This window comes from Pinus tabuliformis, chromosome 9 (genome assembly GCF_031772625.1).
Source record: "Pinus tabuliformis cultivar Carrire ecotype Pingquan chromosome 9, CPIR1, whole genome shotgun sequence".
NCBI classification, from domain to species: domain Eukaryota; kingdom Viridiplantae; phylum Streptophyta; class Pinopsida; order Pinales; family Pinaceae; genus Pinus; species Pinus tabuliformis.
In genome coordinates, this window is record NC_142307.1 from 1,839,083,546 (window position 1) to 1,839,097,085 (window position 13,540).

The window sequence follows — 13,540 nt, forward strand, 5'->3', positions numbered from 1 at the left end:
TTGTGTTGTTTAAATTGATTTTTTAACTACGTGTATGGATTCAATAACCTGACAAAACCCCGAATCAATTCGATTGTGAAGAGCTCACCTATCAAATTTGTTAGACACATTAGATCAGAAAATAAATCATAAAACTTTAGTTCATATGGGACCAAAAAAGCGGTTATAACGCAATACGTAAGCTAACCAACCAAAACAGCACATGAACCAAGGACAAACTGAATAAAATCAATAATAGTTGGTTTGATGTCACACGTAAGCCTTTTTGAAAACCTCTCATCTTCCAATGTACAGGATGCGAAGTTCTCGATTCTGATGAATTCCTCACATAACTACATTAAAGTGGATGGTGCATGACGAATCCCTTTTCGTTACTATCTTAAAGTGGACGCTAGGGTTCAAACTTCTTCCCGAATTGATATCCAGATATTGCGGTTATAATTCAATAAATTTCTGTGGACTATAATAAAACATGTCTCGCAATAATTTTTTAGATGGCTCGATAGAACTTGGGTGGTGTTGCTGATTCCTTTAACGCCAGCCTCAAAATACTTAGAAGCAGGATCTGCGAATCCTTGTAACAACATTATATTATAGACCATTCCGCCTTGTGGGCTCCTTCATTCACAGATATTGAAGATTTATTTTTCGAACCTCACAGAGCCTTCTACGAAGTAAGGAGATTCTGCACTTATATTTTCCAGATATTATCTTTTGTTTTGGTCATTTTCATAGCCATGTGTTGAATGTAGGTTTCATATTTTCATTTTATTGATTGTTTTTCACTTGGGTTCTTGTTTCTGCACGCAGTTATTCAGTGCTTTTAGTCTTATCGTCCATGTTTCTGAGATGGGTTTACAGGGTTTTCATGTTTTATGATTGCTCTTCATCGTTTCTGATATGTCGGTGCTGTTATCCAGTTGTTTTTGGTTTTTTATCTCTGGTTTTAAGATGGGTTTTGCAGGGTTTTGGGTTGTCTAGGTTTTAGATTGTGCATGTTATAAATCATGATTTAGGTTTCTGTGCACATTCTGTGAGAATGGGTTGTTTTGACACACAATCTCATACATAAAGATGAAAAGTTCTAACAAGATATGTGGCACTAAGACCATCTATAACACACAATTTCACGCCAAAGGTGAGGAGGGGTGTGAAGAGTTAAAACCATTTAGATATATGTGGCACAAAAATCATTTAGAACATTGTATCAGGCATTTTTCTATGTGCGTTTAATCAAATTCGCCTCTCCCTACCAAGTTATATTATCTTAGGAAAATTTTATTTTATTAGAGTGGAGTAGGAGATATGTGACACTAAAACCATTTAGAACATTGTATCAGGCATTTTTCTGTGGGCTTCGATAAAAAATCGCCCCCTTTAACTCGTGATATTTTAATAGGAAAATATTATTTTATTAGTGGAGAGTTGAGTTAAAAGTTATAAAGGTTTGCTTTCCTCATTTTGTACCTGGATTGGAATAGCAGATCAATTCGAGAACTTGTGAGCATACTTAGCTGCAAGATTGTGAATTGAAGGAAACTTTGTTATATAAAGTTTGTGTGTTATATTTGTACGATCTTTATATGTGTGGTAGAATTGTTATATGTTTGTATATTGTAGATTAGGTTGATAAAAGCTGAAGTTGGGAAGAATTTTGGCGAAGAGGAGTTTGTGGTAAACGTCCTATTATGAGCGAAGCTTGCACCTTGTCTTGGAGAAAAGATTTTTTTAAAGCCCTAGACCCCCCTTGGTGAGTGAAAGCTTAAATCTTTGTAACTTTTATTTGGATTATGTAGTTTCTTTGTGAGGCCCTTTCCTTCTTACATCTTGTTTACTAATTCTCAGTATAGCACCCTCATAGATTGCGTCATGATTCTATAACCTAAGTAACAAGATACTAGATTTCCACTTCTATCTCTACTTTTCACATTTTTCAATATTACATTTTTAAATTATTCTTAGTCGTCCACTCCATACTGTATAGAGTAAGCCTCACAATTTTTCAATATTCCATTTTTATATTGTTGTTAGCCTTCATTCCATACTCTATGCATTAAGCCTAACAACCATAGGGAAGAACCTCCCACTCTCCCCGTTTTCTGAAGTGCACAGGAGGAATTCTGAGATGACATTCGCCATAAGTTTATGGGGATTTGAGTTTTTGAGTTTGTATTTGTGTACATATTTTGTTTTTTATTTTTATTTTTACTAATGATTGTTTGAGGCCCTAGATTGTTACATAAAGTGTTTTGTCATTGATGTTGCATTAATCGTTTTAGCTATTTGTCTATACCCATTTGGCATGGGATTGCAATTTTTTTTGGTTGGTGTGTTTTATATGTGCATCTTTTTGAGCATTGATTTGCAGGTTGTGAACTTTCTTTTCTGCGATTTGCGATAAATCTGTGCCTGACATGAATTTGCATGTTTTATAGATCCGGAAGGTTCTTTATTTGGAGTCGAAATGGCAAGCGACGGAGTTGTTACTGTCTATGGTAATGGTCCAATAACCGATGCAAAGAAATCTTCATATGCAGTCAAGGTTGGCTTGGCTCAAATGCTTAGAGGGGGTGTTATCATGGACGTTGTCAATGCCGAACAGGCTAAAATAGCTGAAGAAGCTGGGGCTGCTGCTGTGATGGCATTGGAGCGAGTCCCTGCTGATATTAGATCTCAAGGGGGAGTGGCTCGGATGAGTGATCCTGGTCTCATCAAGGAAATTAAGCGTGCCGTGACCATCCCTGTCATGGCCAAGGCTAGAATAGGTCATTTTGTTGAAGCCCAAATCCTGGAGGCCATTGGTATTGATTACATTGATGAGAGTGAAGTGCTCACTGTTGCAGATGACATGCACCATATCAACAAACATAATTTCCGTATACCGTTTGTCTGTGGATGCCGGAACCTTGGTGAGGCACTGAGAAGGATTGCTGAAGGAGCTGCTATGATCAGGACTAAAGGAGAAGCTGGCACTGGTAATGTTATTGAAGCAGTAAGACATGTGAGGTCTGTTTTGGGTGATATACGGAAGCTTCAGAGCTTAGATGATGATGAAGTTTTTGCCTTTGCCAAACAAATTGCTGCTCCTTATGAGCTTGTGAGGCAAACCAAACAGCTGGGAAGGCTTCCTGTTGTGAATTTTGCAGCAGGAGGTGTTGCTACACCTGCTGATGCTGCCTTGATGATGCAGCTGGGTTGTGATGGAGTTTTTGTAGGTTCAGGTGTGTTCAAAAGCGGTGATCCAGCTCGTCGGGCTCGAGCAATTGTACAGGCTGTGACTCACTATAATGATTCCCACGTTCTGGCCGAGGTTAGTTGTGGTCTAGGAGAAGCTATGGTCGGAATTAATCTCAATGATGAGAAAGTGGAGCGATACGCAGAGAGATCGGAGTAAAATCATGGAGATAGAATCCCTCTCATTTGATCGAATTTGTTACTTCATTTTGTATGGAATCATAGCTCGTGCCTCGCTATTTAGTAACCTATTTATAGTTCTTATACTCATTCTATAAATTGATGATTATCACATTTTGGATGGATATTGAATTGGAAGAATTTGTTACCAATAATGAGGATTTGCCAAAAATGGCTTTCAGAGTTAATCTGTGAATGGGTCAGTGTAGCTCAATTACTCTATTTTCTTATCTCTATTACCAATATCCTCCATTTGACTGAAATCATCATACCTATATTTCATATTCCTTTTATTATTCGATTAGAACAATGGTGGTCTTCATTTATTTATTTTTATTAACACCTAGTTCTATTTAAAGTTTAAAATATGACAGATTGCCTTATAACGAAAATTTTAAGCGCAAAATTTCTCCAGTGGGTAAACCGTAAAACATCTAAAGTTAAAATATTGAGTGGGCTAAACTGACGCAATTTTAAATGATAAAGGCAGGCCATAAATTTGGTATTTGGACCGAGTGTAAATTATTTTTTCTCAATCTGCCAATTTTGTCTATGTTAGGTTGACTGTGCCTTAGTTTTGTGAAGAATGACAGGGAGGTGGGGATCTGTTGTTTTTGAAATATTTATATATATTTCTCAGCAAGAAAAAAACCAACAGACTTGTATTAAAAAATATAAGACTGTTTACATACTTCAATACTTTTAGGATTTTAATGACATATTCAACTCAAAAACACAGACCAGATATCCATTCCAAACATGTCCAAAATGTATGTCAACCACACAGGTTTCTATCTATATTTTAATTTAAAGAAAAACAGAAACTAAGAGAGACTGTCTGAAGTTCCTCATCAGGAAGAAAATAGATTAAGAAAAAGGAATAATTCCAGCTTCCTGAAATCGGTCGTTGAAGTAGGACACATAGTTGGTCTTTCCTTCATTACAAGTGCATATTTCGATGCAGGGATATTGTTAAAGGGGCCATCCTGATTCATGTGAGAAGAGATTGGTAGTGGCTTGTGGCAATTGCTTAGCATATCAATATAGTGCCTATTTCGATGTAGGGCTTTGAAAGAAAGCTCTATAGTCGGTCAAGACCATCATTATGAATTAACAAAAAGCTTCTGTGAATTACATAAAATGATGAATGTGGCTTATATATTTGTGGATCAAGATGGTGATTCTTTGAGGATTTTCTGCAACTGTGCTTTTAGTATCATCTTGTTAAATTTTCCAAGTAAATCCTTTTTAATATTGTGGTAAATAATTCTTTTAAAGATTTAGTGACTTCGGATTTTTTTTCGATAATACAACTTAAGAAATGTGATGGGCCAACTTATCACTTTGGCACAAACAGCTGTTGTTTTACTACAGTTTCTAATCTCTTCACAATTCCACAAGTATCTGAGCTGTGCATTTTTTATGAGTTTGTGTTATTGTTCTACAAATTAGGGGCATATTTTATTATGTTTTCTGAAAAGAAACTTTCTGCCATTTACAGGTAATTAATAGTTTGATTATTTTACATACATATGTGGATAGAGTGGCAAGTGTGTTGGTCATATTACATCTGGATTCAATTGTCAAACATATCTACATTACCAGTTTTGTCAAGCTGGATTTGCCTGAGTTATTTTATGGACTAAGAATTGCCCCAATTTAGTGTATAACGTCTAAATTTGCAGTAGATTTATTTGGGTGCTGGAGAGATTAAGCTGTATTCTTGGACTAATTTTTTTCCAAGGAAAACTTTGCAGCAAAACTGCCAGGCACTTTCCTGCATTCCCTGCGTGGTACTCCGTGTAAACCTGTTGGCACTGATTGTGGTGCCTCACCTGGTAGGGACGTCAAATGAGGCACTCAACCACTCGAGCTAGCCCACTGGGCTAGAAGTGTTCATGGACTTTATTTTTCCAGGGAAAATCTTGCGGGGCCCACATTTCATGGATGGTTCCTAGTGCAAACCTGTTGGTGCTGATTATGGTGGCTGACCTGGAAAGGACACACAACAGAGGTAGTGAGCTCAGGGAATCAACCTTCAGAGCTCTTGCATGAAATCTCAAAACACTCAACCACTCAAGTTTCTCCCCTAAGTTACTGGAAACATCCCTCCAAACCCCCAGAAATGTTGTTCAGCATTTCGGAAACAGAAACGGCTACCAAACGACATGGAGACGGTACTGAAACGTTTTGGTATTTTTGGAACACAGGATCCTATTTCTGAAACATTTCAGTTTTTTTGGAAAGACAAGATCCTATTTCTGAAACGTTTCAGTATTTTTGGAAACACAGGATCCTATCTCTGAAATGTTTTGGGCATTTTTAAGGGTTTGGATCCGTTTCCAGAGTTGCCTGAGTTGGATTTGATGTTGAATGCCATGTCTCATATGACTTTGTTTGATGAGGAGGCACCAATAATTGCATCTTCAATTGGACATGGCAGCAATGCTCCCACTCATGGAGAGGATCCAAATGTTGATTTGGATCTTATTTACATGGATGAAGACAAATTTAATGATATGTAAATGTAATTTATGATAATGTTTTAAACTTTTGAATAATGAACATTGAATACCATAATATGTCATATGATAGTAGAATGCTGGTCATAGTTCATGATGATGATTATGTATTTTTAAATATAGAATCTAGAGTCTAAAAGATGAATGGTAAGATGAAATTTATATTATGTCATATATATATATATATATATGTCGTTTCTGGATTTTTTGAAAATTCGCTGTATCTGTTTCAAATTTCCGTATTTGTTTCAGAAATTCAGTGCAACTTAGCTTCTCCCACTGGGCTATAATTATTCTGGGAGTTACCAAACAATGAACTGGAATATGTTTTAGAAGAGGCCCATTGAGATGTGTTGGGTTCATGAGTTCTGCGGGTCTAATGGTGTTTCTAGCAGTGTTGCGAACATCTCGATAACATCCCGATTTTATCTCGAAATCACGAGTTTTTGGCCTAGCCGATGTTTGCTGATTTTTGCCAATATTTTGATGGTATCTTGATTTTGCCAATGTTTACCAATTTTTACCTGTATTTTCCCCGATTTTAATGATTTTTTGGTTTTCTGGACCCTTGCTGATTTTATCCCAATGCCAATGTTCGCAACATTGGTTTCTAGTGATAGTAATAATGTTTTACAGTTGTTACTGCATGGAGGGATTTGAACCCAGGACTCCCCAGGCTTTGGAGTCTCAAGATTGGTCTGGGGGTTTACATTAGAAGTACCCCATTGCAGTTAAGAACAGATAAATTTTATGAATTAGGTGATGCTTATTTTGATAGTAGCAGTAGTTTTTTGGTTGCTGGAGTGTTGAGTGTATCTCGTGAGAAGTTGTTTGGATAATTCTTTGGTATCACGTATCTGATACATGGGTTTTGAAAGGAGTGTATGTTCTTTTTGATGTGGTCTGTGGAATCTCAGAATTATTTGAGTGATGATGAGGATGATGGTGCCAACTAACTTACTTTTGGTAGTAGGAATACTCTATTGTTGTATTAGCTCCCTGTGATTTGCCTGAGCAGCGTCTGTCCAGGAAGAAGGTGAATCCTCGGTGTTGAATGGTGGGTGTTGAATGGTGATTGTTACGGTTTTGGTGTTTTTGCCGTGATTGTCACTTTTACTTTTATTGCTGGAAGTAATGGAATTTGAGGAAGAGCTCTGCCATGAAGATATCAATTTCAAAAGTCCCAGATTTTGATGATGATGGGTGGTACTAGAGGCTCTTCAGCTCTGGAATGTATATTTGGGCTGCCTTATGGCCAAGACTGATGCTTATATAGGCTTCATTAACACTCCCAGAGATCATGGGAGGTTGCAGGAACACTGAAATGGCAATGTGCAATCTGAAAAAAAAAAAAATCTACCCTCGCCAGCCAAGCAAGTTAGCATGGGAGGTTGCGGAAACATTGAAACAGCAATCTGGAATCTGAAAAAGTTTTTATTACCATGGCCAGCCAGTCAAGTTAGCCTGGGAAACATAATGAAGTTTGTAGATGGCCACCTTAGGGAGTGTTACCACTAATACCCTCACCCAAGGTGTAAAAGTTCCAATCCACAAGGTGAAAACCTGAGGGTAACTTGGAGAGGTTATTCAGTGCACCTCAATAACCTCCTCCCATTCTTTATACCGGTTCTTTCCTGGTGCAAGGTGGAATCCTAAATGAATCTCTAAGTCTAACAAAGGATAAGTACAATGTGGATGGTTTCTTGACTTACAAAGGAAATCTGAAGTCTGATTTTTGAGTTTAAAATTTTCAGATTTCTTGGGCCAGCCGTCGCCAAAGAAAGAGTCTGACTTGGGAAATGAGATTTATGCTCCCTGATTTTATTAGAAATTTTCAGATCTCAACGACAGCAAAAAGGAAGGTCCTTTTGGATTATGGAAAGAGAAACTTGAATTCAGATTTGTACTTTCATAAATTTCAGATTTCAGACCAGCAAGATGGTTGATTTATGAGCTTATGACTTTAGATGGTTGGAAAGAAAGATTAGTGGCTAAGGATTTATTTGGGAATGGAGTCTTTGGGAAAATTTTATTGAGCTTTTTGTCATGAGAAGTATGAAAACTACTGCTGGAATTAGCGTGTGACAGCCATCAATTCGTTGCTGGTTTCAATTTAAAAATTCTGTTTTTAGAGCCCTAATGAAGTAAAATTCATCAAGCATGCAATGGGGAGGTATTCACAACTTTAAGGATAAAATCCAGTAAGTTCTAATCAATAAACTTCAGTTTTATTCAATACTTTTAGCCATGTATAACTAGAATTTCAAGAGGGAAATTAACCATCAACAGATTCACCTGAAATAAGAATAAGATTACCCAATTTATGCTCCCATGACACAATTGAAGAGATCAGAATTCTAGCCTCTCTATTCATAGTTCAAAAAGCATCCACTATGCTCCAGCAAGCCACAAAAGTCTCTCAAGCACTAGCATAGTGTATTTCCACAAATTTTCAATAACTATTAGAATAAGAGGCTTGCTGATGTAAAGTTTTGATTCAACAAGCTCCATAATAAAATAATATTATCTCTATCAAAACCCTAGATGTATTTTAGGAAAAACGTAAAATAACATTATCCCTGGACTAATAAAATATGCTGGCCGTGCCACATGTACAAATCTCCATGCATGAGAGCTCAAGAGGTGGGATGCCCCTCTAAGAATAGCAAAAGAATATTTCAAGGCTCCAACGCCCTCCTCAAAGTAGGTGGATTGACCATGTCAAGATACAAGGAAATGATCAATACATGTGCCCTACTAATGATCTCAAATAAACAATAAAACAGCCCAAAAGAGGGGTGCCACACAAGAAAGAGGGTCCACATGCATGAGAAAACAGCAGAACAAGGCAGGTGCTCCTCTAAACAAGTGCAAATAACATCTTCCTTATGGCACATTTGGTCTCCTAAGTGATGACAAGTCAACAATCCATATTATAGTGCCATTAACCACTTGCCAAGTCAATCAAAGCTCAACCAAGGAAGGAAGAAGGGGACAACCTAGTCCCAAACAATAAAATAATGATATACAAGATGGGAGCCTCAACATATGTGCCAAGTAGGTGAGTGTTGAGTTAGGTACACCTATCCACATAAGAATAAACACAATCAAGTGCAAATAGGTCAAATGTGAAGTAGGGTGCTCAAAAGCCTTCTCAATGTCAAATTAGGTCAACCTAGTTGTTAAAAGGCCACAATCAACCCCAATATGTGTGCACAAGGGGAGCGTTCCATCAAGAGGTAATCTCTATACCATGATAAAGTGATCTAAGTATCATTAAACCTCGCAACTCCTAGTGTACTTACACGTAAGCTTCCAAAACACTTCAAGCCATATAAAAGTGACCAATGTAATGCGTTGAACAATGTGAAAAGGGAGTATATATGCTAATTGATTCAAAAGTGAATAATGCCAATAATAACAAAGTACAAATATAGGCAAAATGTAATCCAAATTACTATGGTGCTCCACTTGGACATCATGCAACAAAAACAATGACCAACCATATCTCATCACCTAGTCATGTGGTGGCTGTTACCCACCAATAAGTGGGTAACTCCATAGGAGAAAAGTTTTCTCCTACTTTGGACAGCCAACCCGCTGGTAGCCCTACATTACTTAGTATATGACGATATACGACATTCCTTTGCCATTTGCACTGGTCAAACACCCCTCACCATTCGACATTCCTCTTGAAGGAAGGTGGGTCTCCATTCGATAGGTATTTCAACCATGTTGCAATTATGTGCTTTTACTTAATGTTTTGTGCATTCTAACATGGATTGAAGGGTGATCTGGATGTTTGACCAATCTTGACTATAAACTTGTTTTCTCTCTTTATTAGGGGGGGTTAGTTTTTGACCCTAGTCTAGTGGGACCTCCTTTGAGGCCTTAGGGTTATATGAGGGGCACTACTTGGGAAACTTGGATTGAGATAGTGTGGCCATCGACTCCATACTTACCACTCTTCACCATTCCCCTGATTTCACATCCATCCTTCGGGTTTGTTGTCATTGGTTCATTGGGATTAGCACCATCATGTCCTTATCCATAAGGCTAGGCCGAAAACTTTGCCTTGGAGGTTTGATGTAGCTAAAAGAAAGGTGAAGCCATAAAATGGTCACAATGAAAGAAAAAGAAAAGTTAAAATGCAAAAGATGGTTGGGACATTAGTTAGCGTGTGGGCAAAAGCCTAGCATGAGCTCTAGCCCTCTCATTAGCCATCACTCGGTTCTTGAGCACTTGATGCTCCATTACATAATAAAGGAACCCTTGCATGTCCCAAACTTGATGAGCGAAAAGCTGACTCATTATTAAGGGGTAAATCAATGCTATATCACTAAAATCAAGTTTGGTCAACTAAGCTATGCTACCTAATAAAGCATTATCAAAGAGAAGTGAAAGGTGCATTAGAGGGGTGGAAAAAACAGGCCGAGGAATGGGGTAACTCATGCCTCCACGATTGCTCTCTCCATTCATCTATACACTTAGGATGATGGACCTCCATCAAGTTTCAACTAGCCCCATGACCATGGCACATTGCCATGAAGCATTTCCCCTTCGTTGCCACATTATCAGAAACACCTATGAATTGAAGGGTTGACCTTGGACATGTCACCTCCCCTTAGGGGTTGGAAGCACCTAATAGAGTTGACCATCTAGCCGCCCCCAACAAGGTAAGGAACACTTTTACGGGACTTAGTTTATTTAGATATTTGAAGGTGATCTCAGTTTGTAGTCTTATTATGCCCTTAACAATTAAGTATGGTCCACTATGATGCATCTATGGTCATTGCCATTAATGATTGTTAACTTTCACATGAGTTTGAGATGGTTTTGCAAGGTCGTCCTTAACATAGTAGCAGAGGCCTTGAGGGCACACACTACATATGATACCCAGGCCATATTATACATTCAAAGAGCAGTGATGAACTTGCAGATGCAGTGTTGCTCCTCTATAGCAGTGTTGGGCTCTTTGATTATTCGAACAATTGATTGACACCTCCGAGCACCCCCAGATGTTGAAATGTTGAACTTGCTTTGCTTAATGTTGGAGATTTTTTATGATGTACCTTGCAGGCCCAACATGCCCCCAAGCTAACCTTGACATTGTTTTATTGTTTTCATGTAATTCATTATTGTTAGGGTTTTTCATTGTTCTATGTCTAAATGCATACTAATTATGGAAAATCATGGTTGAACCGTTGATTATTGCATGTTAAATATATCTTCCTTGAAATCCATAGGGGACCTTCTAGAGAGCTTTCCCCTTTTTAATTTCTCCCCTCCATAAAAAGATAGATAGGGTTTCTACAAGTGAAAAAAGAGGTTTTCCTCCTTACTCCAAGCGTCTATCCTTTATCTCTTAAATTAGCCCTAAGGACGCCATCACTCAAGTAGGAAGAGGCACTGGCATCCGTGGTGTTGGTAAAAAAATCTTGAAAACATAAATATTTTCCCTCTTTTATTTTCTAAGCCTTTCAAGGAAAGCCACTAGGGCAATTTTGTAGGGATGAATCCAATTAGGGAAATCGTAATGAATTCAATTAGGGCAATTGTAGATGAATGTTGGAGGTAATAAGACTTGAATTTAACCTTGATGACCCATTTAGCTCAAAATCTAGCCTTTTGAATTGTTAAATCTACCCTAGAAGGGCTAACGTCATCACTCTCTTAAGTAATTTGTGTTTTAGAAAAACTTAACGCTAGCTAGGGCTTCAACTTAGGGCTTAATTTGAGGGTTTTCCTTTCTCCTTTGTTGATTACATCTTTTGTAAACCCTTTCTTTGATGCATGTATGCCTAGAAACACTTTTGTTGCTACATATCTTGAAACCCTAGGTCATACATGTCATCCCTAGGCTCTGTGTATGATATGCTTCTCCTTTACAAGAAGAATTGTGCCTTTGTCCATTAAAGAGTGTCTTCACCTAGTTTATATCTACATCACCTTGAGCCATATAATATAGAATAACCTTTAGGTGATCATTGGGAATCCTTCCTTGTGGTGCAATTCCACTATAGAGCAGGAGGAAGATTGTTGACGTGATAGTGGTAATCTCACTCATTGTTGCAACAAGGTCTAGCCTTTTTCCTTGTGAGGTCTCTCATAAGGCTTGCTAGATTTTGAGACAACATTTCTGGCGACAACTTATATTCTCTCTTCGCGACTCCAAAATATGATCCATATATTTCCCCTAGTAACTTGTCTAATGATATCATAGCGAAAATAAAGAAAATAACTACCTGTAAGATGACTGCTGACACTTCCACTTCTACCAAGTTCCTAAGACTCCTGTGGTTAGGAGCCTCTTTGGTACTTCATCCACCCCTGACACCATGGCTAAACCGTGGCTCATTGCTGCATTCAAACCTTTGGATGTGAGTGGCTTCTCTTATGCTCCACACAAATTGCTTAATAAATATGAAGGCTGATTACCTCTCCTGTGGTTAGGAGCCTCTTTGGTACTTCATCCACCCCTGACACCATGGCTAAACCATGGGTCATTGCTACATTCAAACCATTGGATGTGAGTGGCTTCTCTTATGCTCCACACAAATTGCTTAATAAATATGAAAGCTGATTACCTAATTTCAATGGTACTAATGTAGTCACAACCAAAAAACACACATGAATTCTATTGGGCTATGGGTGGAAGGTTGTTAGAAGAGGAAGATTTTGCTATGATGTATCATGTTTGTGTTGCCCTTAGAAGGGAGTGTTAGGGATTGGTACCTAGATCTACTTGAATGATCTTGAAAACTGAGACCTTTTCCACCAAGCATTTGACAAGAGATGGGCCACAATCGAAGAAGGGATACAACTCTTAGATAAGTTCTAGGGAGACAAGAAAACCGAAAATGAGACTATCAAAGAATTCACTCAAAGGTTTGATAAATTGCTCAAGGAAGTCCCTCCCCTAGGGCCTATACTAGCCTATTGACTAGACTATCCTTGAAAGATATATGGAAGCTTTCCCTAGACATTTGTCCTATGATCTAAAGGACAAGGGGCCCAAGTCTTTGGAAGAAGCCAAGGTCTTGGCTTTCAAGATTGAGCATAATTTGAGCTCATCCAAAATTGATTTGCTTACTTATCTAAGGGCTAAAGTTGAAGCCAAAGCTAAGCCTAGCACCCAAGTTGACCCTGCCTTGCAAGCATTTTCCTAAAAGTTTGACAAAGCTACTCCTAATCTAATCCAAAGATAGACGCCCATGATGAACAAGCTCTAAATTTTGGAAAGAGAAAGGGTATCCGAATTTTCTTCCTAAACCCCAAGGCAACAAGGAAAGGCCTCCCAAAAAAATCCTTACAATGGAAACAATGTCTCACAATGAAATGTGCCCAATACTCTTGCTCTAGAAGATGTGGTTGGCCAAGAGGGGCCCTCTTGGTGTCAGACATGTAATGAATTTCATAATCAAGAGGAGTGCCCATATAGTCAAGTGGAAGAGGAGGAAAGCCCGAAGCATCTCGACATGATTAATGACAATGCTCCATTTAATACCTTGCTTGGAGAATCATTCTTCTCTACACATTAGCCTGAAGAGACCACTGATGAACCTCCTAGTGATCGTGATGAGCTAATCATGGATGTTGAAAAG

At 38.2% G+C, this 13,540-nt stretch overlaps 1 protein-coding gene across 2 annotated transcripts; it reads left to right on the forward strand.

Moving 5' to 3' along the window:
* Nucleotides 1–342: 342 nt before the first annotated feature.
* On the forward strand, nucleotides 343–3,602 carry LOC149156154 (putative pyridoxal 5'-phosphate synthase subunit PDX1). 2 transcript variants are annotated; one of them, XM_089437946.1, is made up of 3 exons: nucleotides 343–674; nucleotides 1,621–1,750; nucleotides 2,436–3,602. In XM_089437946.1, exon 3 carries the CDS (start codon nucleotides 2,465–2,467, stop codon nucleotides 3,392–3,394), a length of 930 nt encoding a protein of 309 aa, XP_089294072.1. In that variant the 5' UTR covers nucleotides 343–674; nucleotides 1,621–1,750; nucleotides 2,436–2,464; the 3' UTR covers nucleotides 3,395–3,602. The 2 variants fall into 2 exon arrangements, with proteins under 2 accessions (XP_089294072.1, XP_089294071.1); XM_089437945.1 differs by lacking the exon at nucleotides 1,621–1,750 and having other exon boundaries at nucleotides 345–674.
* The last annotated feature ends 9,938 nt before the right edge of the window (nucleotides 3,603–13,540 follow it).